Raw genomic sequence first — 23,062 nt, 5'->3', positions numbered from 1 at the left:
TAGAGAAGCAAATAACACAATATACCACAATCCGGAAAGACCATAACTAAGGCGCAATCTACCATTCAACACCCTAATACCCATCTCGCTCAAATTTTGTCATAAGGCCCAAATAGAACCGCACCATCTGTGTATATAACCAATGAATCACAACCCCTCATAGCATAGAAAGCTAATTCAAAGAACATATCAGAACACAAATAAGCTCAACTCTAACTGAATGGCACATCCCTCAACCGTAGCAGTACGGAGTCAACCAATCCGACCCGGTGTGGACTACACATCCTCATTGAGCCTACCAATGGCCCCAAATCAACTCTGGTCACCCACAAATAGATAAATAACCCTTAGATAGTCCATAATGATTGAATCATAACACATATTATCATCTGGCTAGCTTTGGCCACATCTTCATAGTCCACAACCACGAAATAACATGCTTCTCAAAATTCCCGGTCTCCAAATCCATAGAACACACGTATCACCATATCTGATCCCATCTCTACCACCTGAATGTCTAACATATCTCTCATACATGATAATCCCACGAGGAATACTTCTTTAATTCTTCCGTGCCACATAACAACATCTAAAAATCAGCAGTCGATCAACCAGGAGAGTGCCGCAATACCAATGAAGTATCCGCAAGTCAAAATACAATGCGCCTTCTGAAATGCGCACCCTTCTCAAGCAATACCAAGTAGTTATAGCATTCATCTAAACATAAAAAACCGTTTATGCTGTCTAAGAATTCACGACCTTCCCTTCAAAATTGAACCGTGACCTTGCACATGCAGATCTCCATCCCACACAACACACCGCATCTATTATTCCTATCGTATGAAAAGTACAAGAATCTCATAATCAACTTTGAGTCACAAGAAGAATACATACCCGATCAGTCAGATACCTTCCATTTGATCTCATCTAGGAGAAAATCATAACATGCAACATGCTCCTCACGCCATTAGGAAATATCCATATCAAATCATGGTAGAAACCATCAAGAACTCTCCGGAACCCATTTGCACATAATCAAGCCATTAGAATTGAATCTCTCTAACTCAACCAAGCCACGTGGGTCGCAAAACCCAAGAGTGTTTCCACAAAGCACCTGTAGAAACCCACAATATTACAAGCACCCAAAGAACCAATCACACCCATTACCGTGCTGATCCAACCTACTACCAAGCTGTCCTATTTCTCCGAGTTCCTTCCGAATTACCCTCAAGTTGACACTTCTCCTTGTCATAACACCACGATCCTTAACCAAAACTCACCCCACGAGATCCTAGCAAAAAACCACACCGCCCTAAGGCCCATAAGCTGCTGAATTACCTCTTAAGCACCCCAAAGCACCACAAGTGATATACCTACTCTGAAGAGACCTTATGTGAACCTAAAAATATTTCCTTTACCTCCTTGATACTGAAATGTATAATCCATAATGATATAGAAATACCGCGAGTCGAGATACCATCCAATGTAAATATCAGGTTCTAACCATATACAAATCCGGGAAAACTCTCAATTGCAACATATAAATATTGAACCCACTAGAACTTTCTCGGGAGTCGTACACTCTGCTCAAATCTCAATTGCACCGACAAAACGGGCCGAACCACCTGTGCTCCATTAGCACAACAACACCCGAGAAGTAATCCACAGCTTTAAGCAACAGAGCAATTTCCTACTCGACGCGCACTACTTCCTTCACGAACAACCACTCAATCACTCCATGATTCCCATATACCAATAAAGTGTAACATAACCCGTATCCAGAAATTCCTTTGCTCGAGTAATCCTCGATCTCAACCTCTGCAAGTCATAACTGATTCACAAGTATACCTCAAACTGAAACCATTACAACACATAACCGTGCAATCAACTCGTCGATAGCAGACTCCCCCACTTGGCTCTAGGCCATGGAATAAAACATTTGATAACTTACAATAGTCATACCCCATTATTGCCATAATACCGCAGTGAGATTCAACTAAGCCCTTCATAAGCTCATGTAACATAAACTATCTAATACCTCAAATCATCTGCAAATCTCGCATTCATCCTCGTAACGGTCAGGTCAACTTTCTCAGCCAATCCAAACTCAAATCGCAACACATATAACCTACTAGTAGAAAGAAACTCTCCACACAAAATCATAAGGATCACACATCCGTAGATTACCCCGCAGGTTATAACACACCTGCTTGGCCTCAAACTGATATCTCTTTATACCTTTTCACAGCCACAACTACTACGCAATCACTTAATCTCCCTAAGTCTGAGCTCACCAACAAGGCATGAGAACTAATTCGTTCCATAGTTAAACAACATGAAAGATCCTCCAATACATTCATAACTAGACAATATACGCCATATCAAGACATAAATCAAGAACCCAATAGTCCCTTTTACATCACAAGAAACCTCTTCTCGTCACATTCAATATGTTTGAACACATCCCGCAGCCACATCATACTCATCATATATCCATCCAACCATTCATCGAGTCACAAAACTCTTCTCATAGGGACACCACCGGGCATATAAGTCCAAAAGCATGTGCTCACACAACTGATATCCACGTGCTCAAGCTACAGTCAAAACTCGGCCTCAAGTCCTCCGGACTAGTCCATAATCAGCATAAAGAAATCACATCTCGCACCTCATCCATGGAATCACAAGTCATCGATGCACAGCTGATACCGAGTGCTAACATGCGCATGCAAATGCATGGAAGGAATTCAAATATTTACGCTTCAGGCTGAATCAATGTCGCATGACAAGAAAAGAAAGATGGGAAGTATATCCTAAATGTCCTTAGCCTCTCGAAGATAAGTATGGACGTTATCATACCGATCCGCAAGACTCTACTAGACACTTGCTCATGACTTGTAGAACCAATGAACCTAGAGCTCTGATACCAACTTGTCACAATCCAAAATCTAACTAGTCATGATAATACCTAACCCAAACTGCTAGGTAAGCCAGTTAACAACTATCCAATTCTAATGAAGTTAATAAGACAATTAAATAAAAGAAAATATATGAATCTGATACATTACCCAAGGACTGGTAGTACAAATTATGAGCTTCTAAGATTAGAATTTACAAAGATGGTATGAAATAAATATTTCATCTATTTCAAATGTACATAAATATATTTTTATAAATCGAAGGCTACCATGAATAAGAGACAGCTACAATCGAAACGCACGTACGTCTTCAAATCCAGCTCCCGTCGATCACAGCAACGTCAGCAGGCAACATTTGCACACAAGGTGCAGAAGTGTAGTATGAGTACAACCAACCCCATGTACTCAATAAGTAACAAACCTAACCTTAGGTTGAAAGTAGTGACGAGCTGGAACATAGGTCGGAGTTCAACACCAATAGCCAACAACAGTTCATAATAACATAATGGAAGTAACAAAGGAAGTAACTCAGAGATAAAACGCTCAGCTCATTCACAGTTCCAGAAAATATATCCGTTTTTCAAGTATATCAGTGAACCCCAAATATTTTACCGAAATCGCTTAAAATACGAGTAAGTTTGAAAAATTGTAATTTTTTTCAAAAAGCTTTCCATAGGTAAGTGTTTCATTTTCAAATGGCATGAGGAAAATACATCTATATGCCTATATGTCAATATGTGTGCGAAGCCATGAATGACGTGATACCGTACATCATGAGGAGCATGCATTTCTATGCATGTATATCATGTGTGCATGTATGCATTTCTATGCATGTATATCATGTGTGCATGTCAATGTAATGTATCTCAGAGATGAACTCATGTACTCACACTCTCAAAGTACTCAATCTCACTGTCTCACACTTTCCACTCATCATGCTCAATCACTCAACATGCTCAGTCACTCAGTACTATATATGGCCAATCATCCATCTCGAATATATACAAAGCAACTGTCAATCAGTCACTCAGTACTGTATAAGGCCAATCCAGCCCGGGGAAGATCCATCCCCAAATATAAACGCTTCGGGAAAGATCCATGCCCATGGATGATCCATCTCTTAATATAAATCAATCGTGCTCACTGGGACGTGTACAGACTCCAGAGGGGCTCCTTCAGCCCAAGCGCTATAATCCGCACGGACAACTCACGTGCTACAGGGACAACTCACGTGCTATAGTATCAATATCTGGATCCGCACGGACAACTCACATGTTGCACGGACAACTCACGTGTTGTAGTATCAATATCCTCACAATTAGGCCCTCGGCCTCACAGTCATCAATCTCCACAGTCTCTCGGTCTCAAAATTCCATGAAACTAGCCCAAAATGATGATATGATGTGTTAATAAATAGCAATAGGGACTAAGATTTGATATGAAATGAATAAACACGACTGAGTATGATATTGCAACTTAAACAAATAATTCAACAGCAATATGACCTCAGTCGGTCCCAACAGAATAAACATGTATCCTAGACATGGTTTCTAACATGGATCACACCTCAATAGCTCTAATTCGTAGAGATTTCATGGTTACAGATAAGAACATATAACTACACAGTACCACAAGAATAACAGAGTCACAATTCACATAGTGCTCGCCCACACGTCCGTCGCCTAGTATGTGCGTCACCTCAACACCAAACATATAACACGTAATTCGGGGTTTCATACCCTCAGCACTTAGTTTAGAAGTGTTACTTACCTAGAACAAGCCAAATCCAATACTGAGCAAGCCAAACGATGCTCCTACATGCCATCCCGCACGTACCGACCTCCGAACGGCTCGAAACCCAATCCATATGGTGAAAATCGCCTCCAAAATTGTCCAAATTTGAGCTCCCCAACTCAAAATATGACCAAATGAACAAACCTTCGATATTATATATTTTTGCTCAGCTTTTCTACATCGTTTTGTGTGGTAAACGATTCTAAAACTCACTTTTGATGCCTCCAATGGATTCCTTGTGAAATTTCTGTCAAGTTAGGCTTTCGAATCACTCCATTTGACCTTATAATGAAGGAGATATGTTGGTTTCAATATTCGCATATAGTGCAGATTTTTAAATACGAAGCCAGTGTCAATATTATAATTAACCTGAAAAATCTAGCAACCCAATTCTTAGTAAAATGACCATAAAATCCTCATACGATGTCCATATTTGACGATTCTTTTTGCTATGGCTCAGTAATTACGATACTGATCTAATGCATCAATCGAAACAGAAATTGGAGCTCATTTGTTTAATGTGGTACCATTTATGCTTGAAGAAACAAAGTCGAAATATATGAAAAACTAGCGCAATACAGCCAAAACCTATCCGAAACTCATCCAAGCCCCTCGGGACCTCGTACGACCATACCTAAAGTCTCATAACATAACACGGAATTACTCGTTGCCTCAAATCATGCATAACAACATCGAAACGACGAAACGCACCTCAAATCAAGCTTAATGAACTTTCGAACTTTCGACTCCAAAAACTCGCGCCGAAACATATCAAATCAACTCGGAATGAACTCAAATTTTGCACACAAGTCCTAATACATAAAGCAAACAATACTCTTATTGAGGTAATCCTTGCCACAAGAGCATATGTGTCAAAATAATCTACTCCTACCTTTTGTCTAAATCCTTTGGCTACTAGTCTAGCTTTAAAAGTTTGTAGCGAACAATCAGTATTATATTTTCTTCTAAAATCCCATTTACACCCAATAGGTTTAGTATTAAAAGGTAAATCTGTCAATACCATGTACCATTTGATAAAAGAGACTCCATTTCATCTTCTTTCCAGAAAGCGGAGTCCCGCGAGCCATAGCCTCACTATATGTTTTAGAATCCTTTCCTAAATTTAAATAATGGGTATTTTATTTAATACTTCATCTCTAGTTCCTTCTACCAGAAAGACTAGTGCTTGAGAGGAAATAAAGTTAGCGCCTATATTTTTTTCTTTTCTAACTCTTTGACTTTTCCTTGATTCTATAGGAGATTCAATTGCCTTTCTTTTATTGTTAGAAGAAGAACTAGGTTCTGCACAATTTTCTTGAGTTACTGCATTATCATCAATGCTTGCTGCATTACCATCTTGTTTAGTAATTTCTGTATTCTCATGTGAATTATTAGAATCGCCAATAAACTTTGTTTCCAAGAACTCAACATCGTTAGATTCCACAATATATTTAGACTCAAAGTCCAGTAACCTGTATGCCTTTGAGTTCTCAGCATATCCTACAAATATGCTTATAATTCCTCTAGGTCCTAACTTAGTTATTTTAGGATCTAGAATTCTATAATAAGTTAAACAGCCTATACCCTTAAGAAATTTAAGTTAGGCTTTTTTCCTTCCCATAATTCATATGGTGAAACCTTAAATTTCTTTCAAGGTACTCAACTGTGCACAAAACGAGCCATTAACAAAGCTTCCCCCTACAAATACGTTGGTAATTTTGCATGTAAAAGCATGGCATTAACCATATCTACCAACGTTCTATTTTTTCTTTCAGCAAGACCATTTTTATTGTGGGGTATACGATGCACTAACTTGGTGAATCAAATCATTTTCTTCACAAATACAGAAAACTCATTGGAAAGATATTCGCCTCCTCGATCACTACGTAGGATTTTAGTCTTCTTTTTCAGTTGATTTTCAACCAATGCTTTGTAACTCTTAAACATATCAAATGCTTGATATTTTATTTTCATTACGTAAACACGTGTATATCTAGAATGATCATCTATAAAAGTAATAAAGTATCTATTTTCACCTCTAGTTAATGACCATTCAATTCACTTATATCGGAATGCACAAGCTCAAGTAAATTACTTGTTCTTTCATTCTTTGGAAAGGATTTCTTAGTCATCTTAACTTGTATGCATATTTAATATTTTTTATCATTATACTCAAAAACAGGAATTAATATATTTATAGACATAAACTTAACATACCGAAAATTAACATGTGAAAGTCTAGCATGCCATAAATTAATAGATGACTCAATCATATAAGCAGAAACATCAACTTTATTAATATTCAATTTGAACATGCCCTCAAAAGAGTAGCCTTGTCCTACAAATACACCATTCTAAGAGAAAATAATCTTTTATGCCTGTATAACAGTTTTGAGGCTTTTCTTACATAATAAACTTGCAGAAATTAAATTCTTCCTAACATCAGGTACATGATGAATATTCATTAAAATTAACTTCTTTCCTAAAGTGAATTGTAGTTCAATTGTTCCTTTTCCAAAGACCTTGGCGGTGTCAAGATTTTCCATTAAAACCTTTTCATCACTTGTTGTAACTTCATAATGTTTGGAGAAACTCTTGTCATTGCATACATGAATTGTAGCACCGGAATCATACCACCAATCTACAGATTTTATAGTTGCTTCCATGTTGCATTCAGTCACCATACTCAAATTCAAATTAGCAAAGGCAGAAACAATAGCAACGATATCCAAAGAAGAAGCTTGTTGTTGTTCAACACTACTTACCCTCTTCTGTCAAGCATTTTCTTCATTTTTCTGCTTCTTACGAAATCTGCAATCTCTCTTAAAATGGCCCATTTTTTCGCAAGTATAACACGGCCCTTTCTTAATGTTAGAAGAATTTTCCTTTGAAGCAGCCTCAAACTTTCTCTTCTTTCCATCCTTGTTTCCAGATTTTCCAGAATTGTTTTCCTTACTAGACTCAACATAATTCACCTTTGAACCAGTTTCTGCAGCATATTTATTTTCACGCTTCCCTGTCTCTTCTTCAATCCGAATATGCTTTTTCAACTGGTCTACATTAAAGTCTTCGGAAGAATGTAATAATTTCTTCCTATAGTCATTCCAAGTGGCTGGTAATTTTCAAGTACAGCAGCCACTTGAAGAGATTCAAAAACATCGACTTTAAAATCTTTGAGTCTGGATATCAAGACGAGCAACTCATCAACCTGTTCCATGACAGATTTTCCATCTATCATTTGAAATTTAAAAAATTTCATTCCAAGGAATATGTCCGTTCCTTGTTTCACAACAGTATATTTGTGTTCCAACGCTTTCCAAATTTCTTGTGGTGATTTGAGAGGACGTAACAAATTATATAAACGATCAGAAAGTCATGAGTTTAAAATAAAACCTCTACAGCGCACCTCATTAACTTCACATTTTTTGCGTGCCACATTAATTTCGTCTGAATATTCAGCAGTATGTTCTGGCATTGCAGAAAGATCAGAACTCAACATATATGTTATTATCAACTCCTTGAGAAAGAACAACAATTTGTCTTTCCATCGGGTGAAATTCGAGCCATCAAATCGATTCAGTTTGAACACTTCGAACATCTTGTTGAAACCAGAATCACTACCAGAAGCCTCCATTGCAGTGTTGTTTTAAATTCCTTAATATTGTTAGAAAAAAAATAGTAGAATATGGGACGAAATAATTAGGCCTTGATAGTGTAGTCAATGTCCTTAAAGAATTTAAGTCTCCCAATTTCGTTGCTGCGGAGATTATGGCAGAATTCCTCCAAGATTCTACAAAGCCTCTTAAATACGAGTTTCAGCAATTAACTCGAATTTCCCACAAGAATAGAATATTTGTGAGTTGTAGAAAATAAGTAGAAGAGAAAGAGATGAAAGTTTCAGATGATTTTGTTTTGGAGATGATATAGGTATTTATAATACCTCTAGGAGTCTGTTGGAATTAACAGACTCATCTCTTCATAACAGGCACCTTTTAAAACCAATAGTCACCATCTTTTGAATTTAAAAGAGAGTTGTTAAAACGTTTTCTGAAATTAAAAAGACAAAAAGATTTTTAATTAATTAAATAATGGGTGACTAAAATATTAATACTGGGCTACTTAATTGGCCCAAAGTCCAATTGCCCAATCTTGACTATTATTAATATAGTCAAATTTCAATTTCTCTCCAAAACACCCTCAAAAATATTCAAACTATATAACACAAAGAAGTGCTTTTAAACGCATCTTCTTTTCTTTCTTTTCCCAATGAAGGATAAAACAACCTCTTCTCAAATACTTCCATCCAACACTAACTAATCTAACAGATTATTCGAAAGAGGCAATAACCAGAAGTATTTAAATAGTATAGCTCCATAGATGCATGTCAGCAGCGGCTTCCACATAATCTCCAACTTCTATGTAGTGAGGTGGAGGCAGCATTAGTCCTTCCGCCATACTCGCTAGCAATCCCGGCATGCAAAACAGAGCTTCCTCATCCATAAATAACTTATTACTTTCTGGCGTTTCATGAGTAGTGCCACCACATGATTCTCCTGAAACTGCTTCTGACTCAGATGGTCGGAAAGCCTCGGCTGCCTCCGCCGCCGCTCTCTGAATATCCTTAGCGTCGGTAGAAGCTGGGATAGGCAACTTCGAAACAGAGTCTGCGAAGTTCAAGCAAGCAGAACGACCCCTTAATGCAATAGCCGCCACGTCATGAGCTCTAGCCGCCATTTCTGCAGTGGGGTAAGTTCCAAGCCATATTCTTGATTTCTTATTTGGTTCTCTGACTTCAGAAACCCATTTGTCTGAATTCCTCTTCCTCACTCCCCTGTATACTGGGTGTCGAGTTTCTTGAAACTTCTTTCTCCCTGCTCGCTTCTTGGGGTTATTCGAAGCTAACAAAACTTCCTCATCAGAAAGAATAGCTCTATTACATGGGGAGCTGCTGTTCTCGGCAAGTGATGAAGATTCAGTAAGTGAGTCCGAGTAATAGCTTCGAAAGATATCCATTCTTGATCACTGATATATATATATATTGAGAGAGTGTGAAGTAGTCTAGTATAGTAGTGTTGGATGTTGTTTTTCTTTTGGTCAATATGAAAGGTGGGCGTCTGTATATAGGGGAAGTAAGCTATGATAAGTGTAGCAATTAAGCTAAAAAAAGTTTGATGACGCGGACGAAAGAACACGCGAGTTAATTGAAGGGCTGTAAGGAGACAGGCTGAATTATTTTTAGAAATATCCTAAGCCCAGCTGTTTTATGCGACAAGTGGACTGATGTCAGAAAAGTAAATGTCCACCTTGTATGGGTTTTGCTGATGTGGCAACTTGTTAATCTTTCTACTTTCTGCCTCTCTTCCTCCCTTCCTTTTTTGGAAAATATCTTATCTAGAGTACTCGGATCACTTGGGCTGAACTGACTAATCTTTGACATTTGAAAATGATCAAAATCAGGAACTACTCCCCATGTTTCAATTTATGTGACGGTATTTAACTCATTACAAAATTTAACGAGGAAATAAATTTTTAAAATTTATGACAAAAATATTTATGCGATTGTAAATCAACTTATTAGGGGTTAGCAGGAATTAGAAATAAATTATTTCTAAATAATAAAAGTGACATTTTTTTCAAGAGTGATTAATTAAAAATGAAAGAATGTCATTGTGACGGGGAAGTAATTGTTTGTTTTAAATAATGAAGAATTAACCCAAATAGCCGCTCACTCAACTATTTAAACTCGAAATAGCCGGTGGAGGTATAATATATGTATAATTATGTATAATCTATGTATATGACTAGAAAATATAAACAAAGAATATGGACGGCTATTTGTGCAAGAATTCCAATAATAATTGGATTTAAGTTATAGTATGTGCTTATAACTTAAATTGCTAGCACCATAGATTTCCTTTCATGCCTTCCCAATCATCTTTAAATGTAAGCAATTACTTTTCCTGGTCGTTCTGCCACTTGTTGCATGAATACTTGGATTATCCTATTGCCCACGAATACTTGAATTTCCTGTAACTCATATGATCTCAAATATCACTTTTGGTTTTTTTCTCTTATTCCCGTTCATTAGCCAGAATATGTGCCACTTTCATATGGAGTGCATACAATGTTATAGTGAGACTATTGTTACAAGATCATTTCCTCTTTAGGTCACTATGCTTAGGTTGAAGCCTTCTTCCTTATTTCCTTAGCTAGTCTTTCGTTGTAGTACTTAGGGGAGACCCTCTGACTCTTGTAAAGTTGCGAGCTTATTACATCATATACCTGATGGAATTTTTGATGTTCTTGGTCGGCTATAATTATCCCTATTTACTTTCTTCCACGCCCTTGTGCTCGTAGGGATGCTTCTTAACTGAAATTTTTGACTGTCTTCTAAGTGGCACTCCCTTTTATTTCTGTAACACTTATATGGTACCTTTAACTAACCCAACTCCTATCTGAATATTTATCAAGGATTACGACGTCATATTTGCAAGACTGCATTCACTATGTTGGGGTTCACTATGTTTATCTTGCACAATATGCTGATTTGTCTGTATCCTCTGGTCTAGCCATAACTAGGCTTTTCCAGAATCAACTAGTAACTACTTGTTGGTCCATTCTCATATATATTCTGCGTAATCTCTCTTGGGTTATGTCTGTTATCTTAGCTTACCCCTCGCACTGGTTCCTTATGTATCAAGTGTTCATTTGCACTTATTTATCAATAACATCTAGTGCTAGAACCCTTACTACTTCTCTCCGGCGTCGTGCTTGCATAATGTTCTGGAGTCGTATCATATCTGTAGGATCTGAATAAATGCAATCTCATTCCTTTCGCCTTTCTACCACAATCTTCCTTTATTATTCCATAATAACCTGAACTAACTTCGACTTAATACCATATCATACCATCTCCCACTTTAGGAGAGTACTAAGACTTAGTGCTACGACGATCTACCTGTAGATATTTTACCTCTTCATTTTTGGCGTCTTTTCACATCATCAATGACCCTTACTCGCATTACGGTTACCCTTCTTACCAGGGATAACTGAATTTCTTACGCATAAAGGTGACATCTAGTGTAACTAGCACACTTAGTCCCTTAAGCTTAACTCTGCTCACAGTGCTTGATTTAGAAAAGCGTTTTCTTGAATGAACTTTAAAGGTTATTCTCTTATTGTCCATTTGATTATTGCCACAACGCTATCTCTAAAATTGTAACGGTGTCGACTATTATCAAATCTTCTTATCCCTAATTCATGTTCAGTTTATCTTGTTCACTATCCCATATTAATTTTTATTACTCCGGGGGTCTAACTTTTCCTTATGGTAATCACGTTGGACTCACCAACTTATATCTCGAAATGAGGATATGACTTTAGGGCTTATACTCTTGTATTGTCTCAAGGCCTGTCACTTCTTGTCTTTTCCTTCACTTGACTATAGACTATGTCATTCTGTCATATTTGCATTTACCATTTTCACCCATTTATCACATCTTACTCATAATACTTCATTTACTCTCTTCTTATTCTCCGGCTAATATTTATGTGTATCACTTTATTCTGAAAACTTCAACAAAACATTCTTTCACTTTTAGCTCCCCTTTCTTCATCTCATTGGCTCTTCGGGATGCCTAACTTTCTCTTTTTTCTTACTAGAGGCGGGAGTCATACTATGGTAAATATTTATCCCTTCAAGGATTCCATACCTATCTTCTAAAATTTCTAAACATTCTTGTATTCATATCTGACTGTACTATTCTAGAGTGCATCATCTGAGTGTCTCACAAGAAGATCTATTACCACGATTGCACTATCCTTCGGAAATGTTAGGTAATGATAACAATTCATCCACCATTTTGGGTTACTCTAACCCTAACTGGATCCTGATATCCTATCTTTCTCTTAAACTATATCTGTTAGCTCCCATAGGGCATAACTGAGATGGGTGTGGCCAATTGTATAAATCTCTGTTACTGTTGAAAGTAACTCAGAATGCTTGTATTTCTCTACCTGAATTGTAAATACTGATAATCTTCACTAATTGGGCATCTCGTACCCTTTTTCACCTTGTTCTTATACTTGTATCTACCTTCTGATTCTCTTATTGCTTTTATATGGGTGGATAGATATTCATGCCTTAGGGCTCCTTATCAAGAAGCTTACACATCTTCGTATACACATAATCCGCTGAAGACCTCACATTTACTCATCATAAGCATGATGCAAAATTGAGTTCATCTGACTCAACTCTTCCACAACCACATTCAATCTCTTACCAACTGTCTGTTTGGATGAGGTATCGTTGATTACGAATAAAATAGAATTTAGAAGTTTGAATTCTTACAACTGAGCTCTACCACACGATCTAGAGTAGGAAGAATGAGTGACAATCCTAAATGCCCTGTAGCCTCCTGCTTATAAGTGTGGTGCGCAACACACCCATAAACAAGACTCTACTAGATATGGCTTGTAGACTCCCTATGACATAACTACTCTGATGCCACTTTTGTCACGACCCAAATCAGAGAGCCACAACGGGCACCCGGTACCTTAGTCATTCGAGTACTAGCGTAACATATCTTTCTTATCATACCATTATGGGTAAATGGGCCAGAAGGGCCGTCATGAAATAACCAAAATAAAACATAAGGGAATACTAGACATAGGACGACCCAACATAATATATAAGCTTATACATATGACATACGGGTCTATAAGGCCGACATGATCATTTCTACAATAAAAACATTGGTTGTCAAGGCCATACTAGTATCCATATACATGACATCTGTCTACAAGCCTCTAAGAGTACATAACTGTCATAAAGATGAGGACAGGGCCCTCCATACCAATCAATACATGTCCAAATCATACTGACCAAATAGGCAACTCCGGAGCAAGTGGAGTATACCAACACCTTCCGTTGAGCTAATAGCCTACTAAGACAACTGTCAACCTGTCTATCGGGACCCTGCGGGCGTGAAACATAGCATCCCTAGGCAAAAGGGACGTCAGTAAAAATAAAGTACCGAGTATGTAAGGCATGAAAGCAGTATATAAAAGACATGAAAGAAACATAGAGTAATGAACTCAACCTGTAAGTCTGAATAGCTCTATGAATCATGACATTTAAAATGTCATGCATGTGTATAAATGTCATATCATGCATAGGTATATGCGTACATAGCATCATCAAGCCTCTGAGGGCATCCCATCATATCATCTCGGCCTCTGTGGGCGAAATCATCAATGTATATCAGTTGATCAGGTGATGATACGTATATAACTCCATAACCTTTCCCCATACCCCATATACATATACTATACGAGTATATAATGCCATCTGATCATGGGATAATATACATGTATAAATGAATGAAATGCATAATGAAGTATGTTAATAAGATCTCTCGGAATGTCATGAGAACCATGAATAAACAATATGGTAGTAGCACATATGGGGTATCAAGAACATAGGCAACCCTAGTACTTCTAAGAATAGAATCATTTATGAAAGTTGCGTGCTTGCTCGTTTCGTGGTATCATATGGATCATGCCAAAAGAAAAGAAGAGATATCCTTAACATACCTTAACTCCGTTGATTCCTTAATACTTTCGAAATAATTCTTCAAACAACTCAACTTAATCTACCATAGCATAAGGAGATTCAAAATCAGTGCTGAGTAAAGGCTAAGTCTGCAACTTAAACCTGCAACTTAAATTTGGGCAGCATCTCCCCTGTAACAAGGGACTCCTCCAATACCATATACCAACAACAACAATCAGAGAAATCGAACAACATATAAATATCAATAACAAGACACCATATAGCAACAACAAGTCACAACTACTTCACGACGTGCGGCAAGCTCCAATTAGAATCCGTATACCCCATATCACCCATTATAGACTTCTTAATTCAACTTAACAATATCATTTACATGATAATGAAGTCATTCATCAATGATTCCAGCCTTACACCATATATTTATAACAACAAAAACAACCAAAACTCCAACTATCCTCAATTAGTAACTTTATTCACTAGTTCATGTCTAGTCCATCCATTTAACTTAATCAACATCAAGATAAACTTAAGAAAATGCAAGAACGCAATATATATACCTCCTACAGTAGCTTCAAGTTAAAATTCAAGTTATATTTAGCTTACAACAGCCCTTAATGGCAATACAACACCATAGAAGTGACTTAAGCTAATCCAAGTATTATCTTGTAGTTTATCATCGTAACAACTTAACCGTTTGGAGATGAAGTTGACTAAAAAAGAGTAGAAAACAGGCGTCCAAATCATTTTTAAAGTGAAGTAGGCCGAGCACCACCTAAGTGTGTCCCAAGGGAGCTGCTTGCGCAGTCTCGCGAAAACGCGAATATCTCTCCACTTCGACGTCGTATCGATAAACGGTTTAATGAGTTTGAAAATGGACTCATATATCTTCAATTTGGTAGGTAGATCATCCAATAATTCCAAGGATATCGGGATAAAGCTCAGCTACATTTGACCTAATTTTTAGCACATTATGAATATAACTTGTGATGACCTTTGCCAACCTTTGTTCCATAACTTGCTTGACTTCAAAACGTAGCACATGACTATCATACGACTAAAATAGCTCAGCATAACCTCTTTATCATGTTAGGAACCCTAGTCTCACCCAAAAGTACATGTTATAACATTCCAAACTTGTCGACTTTCGACGAAACTTATTTTCTTCAATTGGTTTAGCTTCTAAGCTTTCCAACCCTCTTGATACTCGTTATTCATGATCTTAAATATTTGTAACTTCCAAGGTAATATGATTAACTTACTTTATATGCTTCCAAATATAATATTATTTCTGAGCTTACATCAATTGACTTACGACGTACTCTCACGTACAAAAATATGCGGTGTAACATCTTTATAATTGATTAAGTTTTAAGTTTATTAAATAAGTCAAAAAATTAGCCGTTGAAAACTTTAAAAACTTAGTCACTGTCAAAATACTAGCCGTTGCCAAACTTAATGCTTAAATAATTAATTTTTTTTAAAAAAAAGGCCCACTTGAGGCCCGCGAATAGTCCCGTCCCATCTCGTTTGTTAGCGGGATAGGATGAGCCTACCGTTTCATCCCGTTTAGGCCCGTCCCGCCACCATTTTGACTAAATATCATTTTGTCTGGCCCCGTCCCGTTGGACAGCCACACGTATGCAAATAAGGCGTGGAAACATGAAAGCATTGTTCTTTTGGGGCGTATGCCTCTTTGGTTGTCGTCCATGTATATTTTTGGCTCCTGTGGACTATGAAGGTCCCACCAACGACAATATTCTGTGGTTGTAAATCAGCGACTATGAAGGTCTCCCAACAGATGACGTTAAGAGACTCTTTGTGCTTTAGTGAACTTCTGGTTACTCCCACCGTGAACGTATTCCGTTTTTGGTCCTTTCCGAGAATAATGACTCATTTCTAAATTTGGAAATAATTTAGTTTAAACTTTCAATTCTGTCCTTAATGAGAAGCTTTTATAACCACACAAATACTCTGGCCCCTTTTTGACTTATTTAGGACCACAAATTCAAAAAGTCTTCATTTTTTTTTTAATTCCGTACCCAGTCAAACAGGTTCACATAAATTGGAATGGAGGGAGTAATTACTAGGAGGAGAATGGTTTCCAGTACAATTCACTCTGTAAGTAGTTTAAATTCAGCAATTCGCATAATTTTAGCTTAAGATCGGGTTAAAAAAATTAAATTTAGATACTAAAAGCTTCAAAGAAAAAGTATTTAGAAGTAAATTCTTATAAATATCAAAAGTAGCAAAACAACAAGTACAGTTTTCAAATATTAGTCAAAGTTTATATAACAATCTTGGAAGGCGAAAATTATTGAATACTCCAAAACAGATGAAATAGATCCTAGATTTAATTACTGGGCCACTTATTTCATTCAAATACAATAACAACAACTACCCAGTATAGTCCCACAAAGTGAGGTCTGGGTAAATACATACACAAGCCTTACCTCTACCCGAAAGGGCAGAGAACCTGTTTCCAATGGACCCTCGGCTCAGGAAAGAAAAGGACTTTCGTTCAAATACAATGGCATGAAATAACAAAGCTTTTTTTCTTTCCTCACTTGCCTAAACCAAGTCATCCAATTGACAAGTTATCCCAAAATTGGTGACGCTAACTAGGGTCAATGTTCTGAATTTAGCCAAAACACTTGTAGTAGAGCATAAGAGTACTACTTAATTACTATTTACATCGTTGTAGTAAATTACAATGCTATTGTATATTCGTACCATCCAAATATTGAGTACGAAACTACGTACCAGTATCTCCTAGTAAATCCTAATTGAAGGAACTTCACCTCGAGCATTCTGATTGCATATTGACTATATATACTTATGATGATATAGATTATTCGAAGGAGGCAATAATCGGAAGTATTTAAATAATATAACTCCATAGATGCATATCAGCAGCAGCTTCCACATAATCTCCAGCTTCTACGTAGTGAGGTGGAGGCAGCATTAGTCCTTCCGCCATATTTGCTAGCAATCCCGGCATGCAAAACAGAGCTTCCTCATCCATAAAAAACTTATTACTTTCTGGCGTTACAGCACATGATTTTCCTGAAACTGCTTCTGGCTCAGATGGCCGGAAAGCCTCGGCGGCCTCCGCTGCCGCTCTCTGAATATCCTTAGCTTCGGAGGAAGCAGGGATAGGCAACTTCCAAACAGAGTCTGCGAAGTTCAAGCAAGCAGAACGACCCCTTAATGCAATAGCCGCCACGTCATGAGCTCTGGCCGCCATTTCTGCAGTGTGGTAAGTTCCAAGCCATATTCTTGATTTCTTATTTGGTTGTCTGACTTCACAAACCCATTTGTCTGAATTCCTCCTCCTCACACCCCTGTATACTGGGTGTCGAGTTTCTCGAAACTTCTTCCTCCCTGCTCGCTTCTTGGGGTTATTCGAAGCTAACAAAACTTCCACATCAGAAAGATTAGCTCTATTACATGGGGAGCTGCTGCTATCAGAAAGTGATGAAGATTCAGTAAGTGAGTCCGAGTAATAGCTTCGAATGATATCCATTCTTGATCACTAGTATATATATATATATATATATATATTCAGAGAGTAAAAAATACAGTCTAGTAGTGTTGGATGTTTGGTCAGTTGGAAGTTTTTTTCTTTCTGGTCAATATGAAAGGCGGGCGTCTATATAAGGGCAAGTAAGCTATGATAAGTGAAGCACTAAAGCTAAAAAGTTTAATAACGCGGACGAACGAACACGGTAGGTAAGTGGAGGGGACAGGCTGGATATTTTTTAGAAATATCCTAAGCCCAGCTGTTTTATGGGACAAGTGGATTGGTTTCAGAAAAGTAAATTCCAAGTCTTAAGCGTGTGTCCGACTCGTGTGGGTTTTTGCTGATGTGACAACTTGTGAATCTTTCTACTTCTGCCTCTCTGCCTTCCTTCCTTTTTTGGAATATAGCTTATTTAGAGTAGTAGGATTACTTAACGCTGCTACCGACAAATATTTGACATTTGAAACTGATAAAACAGAACTAATTGTTTGTTTAAGATATTAAATTTAAATTATTTGCACCGATAATATAAATTCTTTTTAGTATTATTAGTGAATTTTAACTTATTTCAGAATGTTACCAGTCACTATAATTACCAAATTACTAATTAATGCTTATCATGAGATTTATAGATAATTACTTAGTATTTAATATTATTTTTAAAAGTGTGTAACCACACGCACTTTATCAAACTAAGCAAACCAAATGTCACATATATAAGTCGTCAACGATTAAATATATTTGAAATATTTGTTTTGAGTAGCTTGGTTCAAGTGTCTTGAAAAAATTGCTGGAAACACAATCTCAAACTCAAGTATCTTTTGTAAATTCGGCCAAAGAAAAACATTTCTTAGCCCAATTCATCTTCTTTTTTTTGTTCCTTCTAATTGTGTCTCCATTCCACGATAAAGTATTCAAATAGTATATACATCTTAATTAACCTACATGTGTAGAGTTTATTTTCTAGCAACGGACACCATGCATGTTGAACTCCACTTGTCAAACACGTTTCAAATCAAAGTAAGATGTTCAATTATATGTTGTGTATAAACTAGTTGTAACTTCAATATAATATGTTGTTATTTTGATATTGTAATAACAAATAGGAGGAGGAAGTAATTGTATAGGGTCAAATTTGACCCCCAGTATCTCTACGCCAGTGGGTACGCCCAATGAGTGTACGCCGACCAACGTAGCGGGTACGACTCGGCCGTGAGGACAAAAGCGACATCGTTTAGAACTCAGCGTCCACGATAGGGAGACGTTACCTCTTTTTGTAACTTTTTGATTCTTTCGAGGAAGGTCTCCTATTATATAAAGGAGACCTCCACATTGTAAAAGGGGGATCGGATCTAATACAACTCTCTCATTTTTCTGGCTTTCTCTCTCTATATCTCTACCTCTAACGAAAATATCTTATTGGTAAACATTATCGCTTTGCAATATCAGATCTACAACAATATTATCATCTTTGCATCTCTAGGCTTATTATATTTGATTACGATTTACCCCTTTTCTATTTTTGATTGTTTTATCGCTTACAAAGTATATCGTTAACTTTTGAGCCAAACAATTTGGCGCCGTCTGTGGGGATTTCGAGAATCAAAATCATAGTATCCACCTAGAGATCAACCAACTACCACTCTCTACACTACACAAAAATAGAAAAATGGCAGAAAATAGCACAAGATCGAAAGCCATATTGGGTGTCACTACCAATCTCCTGGGCCCTCTCAACGAGGCCAGTGACGGTAGCATCCTGAATGCAACCCCTAGCATCACACCAGGTGCAGAGATCTCACCTTCCCCATCTGAAGGCCTGACGATCTTGCACGAAAAAGGAGCTTCCACATCTGCGGCTACGGAAGCACCCTCAGCGGTCAAAGAGCTACTGGAAAGATGGCTAACAAGCACTCTAAGTGGCTTGGTTGAGAGGTCACCGCAAAATAACATCGTATGTACACCAACGGTAGGTACCACTGCTGCCGTGGGTGGACCGGAAGCTACACTAGTAAATAACAGACCCATCGAGACACAGACCAACGATGGCACGCTAACAGCCATCCTAAAGAAGATGGAAGAAATGGAAAATGAAAACAAGGCGCTCCGTGGTCAGATGAAGGAACATCAGGAGAGGGTCGACAAGATCCCCGGTGCTCCCAAGTTGCTACCAAAACGCGACGTGGGAAGGTTCGTTGAACAACCATACACCGAAGAAGCTGCTCCTCACTCCACCCCAAAAACCTTCAAGATGCCACCCTACTTAAGGGTATATGACGGAAGCACAGATCCCGAGGATCATCTGATCCACTACGTCACCGCTGTGAAGGGCAACGACCTATCGAAAGAACAGGTACCATCGGTACTGCTGAAGAAGTTTGGCGAGATGTTGACAGGAGGGGCCTTAACATGGTACTCTCAGCTACCGGCTAAGGCAATATCAACGTTCGAGGAAATGGCGGATAAATTCGTCACAGCCCATACAGGCGCGAAGAAAGCGGAGGCCAGGGTCAACGACATCTTCGCCATCAGGCAAAACGCAGGAGAAGGACTCAGGGACTTCCTGGCAAGGTTTAACAGGGTAAGGATGAGTCTACCAAACGTATCGGAAGGTATGGCAGTCGCCGCTTTCCAGAACGGGCTAAGCAGAGATGGTTCGAGGGCAACCAAGAAGCTGCTGAGCCGCCTCATGAAATATCCCCCTACCATATGGGAGGAAATCCACAATGCCTATTGCGCCGAGGTACGAGCGGACGAGGATGATCTTAATGGGCCGACCCAACGGCTAACAGCGATACACTCAGAAACGAGGAGAGATTGACGGAACGAAGGTCGACGGGAACAACTCCCCCGCTCCAACAGAGATCGACACCAGCCATACACCAGATCCTCCCATCCGCCACCAAGGCATACAGACGCACCACAGCGACACGTCGCCCCACTGCGAAACGAAAGAGGTACGCCCCCTTTATTAACTGCCCATAACTTTTGTGTATCTCCTTCAGAGATAGTGTACGCACTGGAGAAGCTAGGCACCAAGGTGCATTGGCCGCAGAAGATGAAATCNGGTGGCTGCCTTCCTTTGCGCTCGCTGCCCCCTCTCTATCTCCAAAATGAGAGTCTAAAAAAGAGGAAAAGGATGAAAGGCAAGTCAGCATGCATCAAAATTTATTTTACGATGCATGAAGAGAATCGAAAAATACCTGTAAGGCCGCACCGGCAACCCTCCGGGATAGTTCCCCGTCGCTAACCCCTTGAACGTTTCACGCTCAGCGGCCGCACATAGCAGGGTCATATCTGCTGGGGCCTGCTCGCTGTGTTGCAACAGGTTATACCCCCCCCCGGGATCCAGAATTCGACGGTTGGATCTACCTACCGTCATCCCTACACGGGCCGGATCCCGCGTTGACGCTTCTGCATCTGCCTGGGCGACCTCAGGGCCCGCCCTCTCGGCATCATCGTCCGCCTCCCCAACGGCAGCCGACGAGCCGCTCTCTGGAATGCGTGTTCACCTGGCGTCAAGAACGGCCCCCCTATGAGGAGCCGACCTCCCGGAACGGATGGCGTCCGCCATAAAAAATGGCCTTGACTCTCGACGGGGCTCGCTCGCCCCCTCATCTGCCGTGGCTATCCCCTTGCCGGTTATCAACCGACGTCTTTTTCTTTCCGGCATCTCCTTGCTCTTAGAAGTCTCCTCCACAGCCCGAGGGGATGGTGTCGAAGGAGTCGCTCCCCTTGCGGACGCCGCCACAGGCAGTGGTTGAGGAATCTCCGCGGCACCATCACTGGGCGAGCCGCAGGGAATGTATCCATCTTCAGAATCAGTACCCGCCCCAGGTAAGGTGACGACGCTCTTTTTCTTCTTTTTAGGGGCGCTCCGACCTGCCAACGCGAATAAGTCATAACAAATACGTAAGGAATCCCCAAACCGTAGCCAAAAAATTACCTGACGGGCCGTACTGCCGAAGAAATGCATCCCAGGTACGACACTCCTTCGCATAGGGTATTATTCTTTCCACCCACGATTTAATGTCATCAACAAGCTGGGGTGGAGAAGCCCTTGCTGCGAATAAAAAAGAGGAAAGAAAAACAAAGGTCACTATGGCTGTATGGTCGAAGGCGCAAGCAGCACTAAAATCTACAAGTAGAAATACTTATGTTCTGGATTCCATCTTTCCGGGAACCCCTCGGGATTCGACACCAGGTGCTCCGTCCTGATGTAGAAATATTTACGCCAAAAGCGGCGGTTGGGCTTATCATCGGCTTTAACAACCAAGCCCTTTGTAGCCTCAGGTAACCAGCGCTGAACAACTGTAAGAGGTGGTGGACCGAGACGCTGCACCCGGCCCTGGCCGCATAAGTGGTCATGATACGGCACACCTTCAAAGTATAGGGAGTGAGCTGGGCCGGACACACATTGTAAAAACGGCAAAGCTCCTCCACCAGAGGGTAGACTGGAAGGGCGTAACCGATCAAGAACGGGTACTCATAGAAGGTGCAATATCCAGGCCGGTGCACATTAGCATAATCCGTCCCGGCCGGAACCATTTCCACGTGGTCCGGAATATGGTGCGTCTCTCGCAGATCATCTAAATGGGATTGTAGTAAAACGCTGTGCTCCCAGGGAAGATCAGGGCTTTTAGTTGGAAAATCCCTGCGAACGTGCGTCTCCTTCGGAAGGACACTGTCTGCGCTGAGAGGAACAAGGGCCTTCTCCGCCTTTTCCCCTTCACCACCGGAAGATGGCGGAACCCTAGACGGAGCATTATCTTTGGCCTTTTTATTATTCTGTCCGCGTTTTGTCATGATTATGGTACTTGAGAAATGAAGCACTGACAATAGGAAGTGTGGTTTCAACAGAAGTGGGAGAGTCCCTCACGAAATAACGGTTGCAAGAAAGGACGGTAAAGGAGTGTATCAGAAAATACTTTTCAGCGGCTTGAAAGTGGAATCAGATCAAACTTCTCTCTTACTTATAAGGATAAGTTGCACAGGAATCGAAGAGTCATGATTCAAAACGTGCGCCGGAAACCAAAACGTCACTTCATCCTCTGAACCGCCTCGGGGGCAAATAAAATGATGATGCATACAGGCGATGACATCATTCCAGAAAGGAAGCCACGCGTCAGCGGCTCAACAACGTCATATGTTTCACTTCATTCATATTGCCGCCCCTGGTCGAGGTCAAATTCTCCTAAGCCGAGGTTCGTATTTTTGCCTGTCGAAGACGCCCACCGAACGCGTCTCCAACGAGCG

At 39.6% G+C, this 23,062-nt stretch overlaps 2 protein-coding genes across 2 annotated transcripts; both read right to left on the bottom strand.

The window, feature by feature from the left end:
- On the bottom strand, window positions 9,069-9,725 carry LOC109232780 (dehydration-responsive element-binding protein 1B-like). The gene has a single exon (XM_019398511.1). It carries the CDS (start codon window positions 9,723-9,725, stop codon window positions 9,069-9,071), a length of 657 nt encoding a protein of 218 aa, XP_019254056.1.
- On the bottom strand, window positions 16,782-17,901 carry LOC109232779 (dehydration-responsive element-binding protein 1A-like). Its single transcript, XM_019398510.1, has one exon. The coding sequence runs from the start codon at window positions 17,807-17,809 to the stop codon at window positions 17,165-17,167; it is 645 nt and encodes a 214-aa protein (XP_019254055.1). The 5' UTR covers window positions 17,810-17,901; the 3' UTR covers window positions 16,782-17,164.

Source organism: Nicotiana attenuata, chromosome 9, assembly GCF_001879085.1.
Source record: "Nicotiana attenuata strain UT chromosome 9, NIATTr2, whole genome shotgun sequence".
NCBI classification, from domain to species: Eukaryota; Viridiplantae; Streptophyta; class Magnoliopsida; order Solanales; family Solanaceae; genus Nicotiana; species Nicotiana attenuata.
The sequence above is the reverse complement of the archived record's forward strand: the minus strand, read 5'-3'. Positions and strand labels throughout refer to the sequence as shown.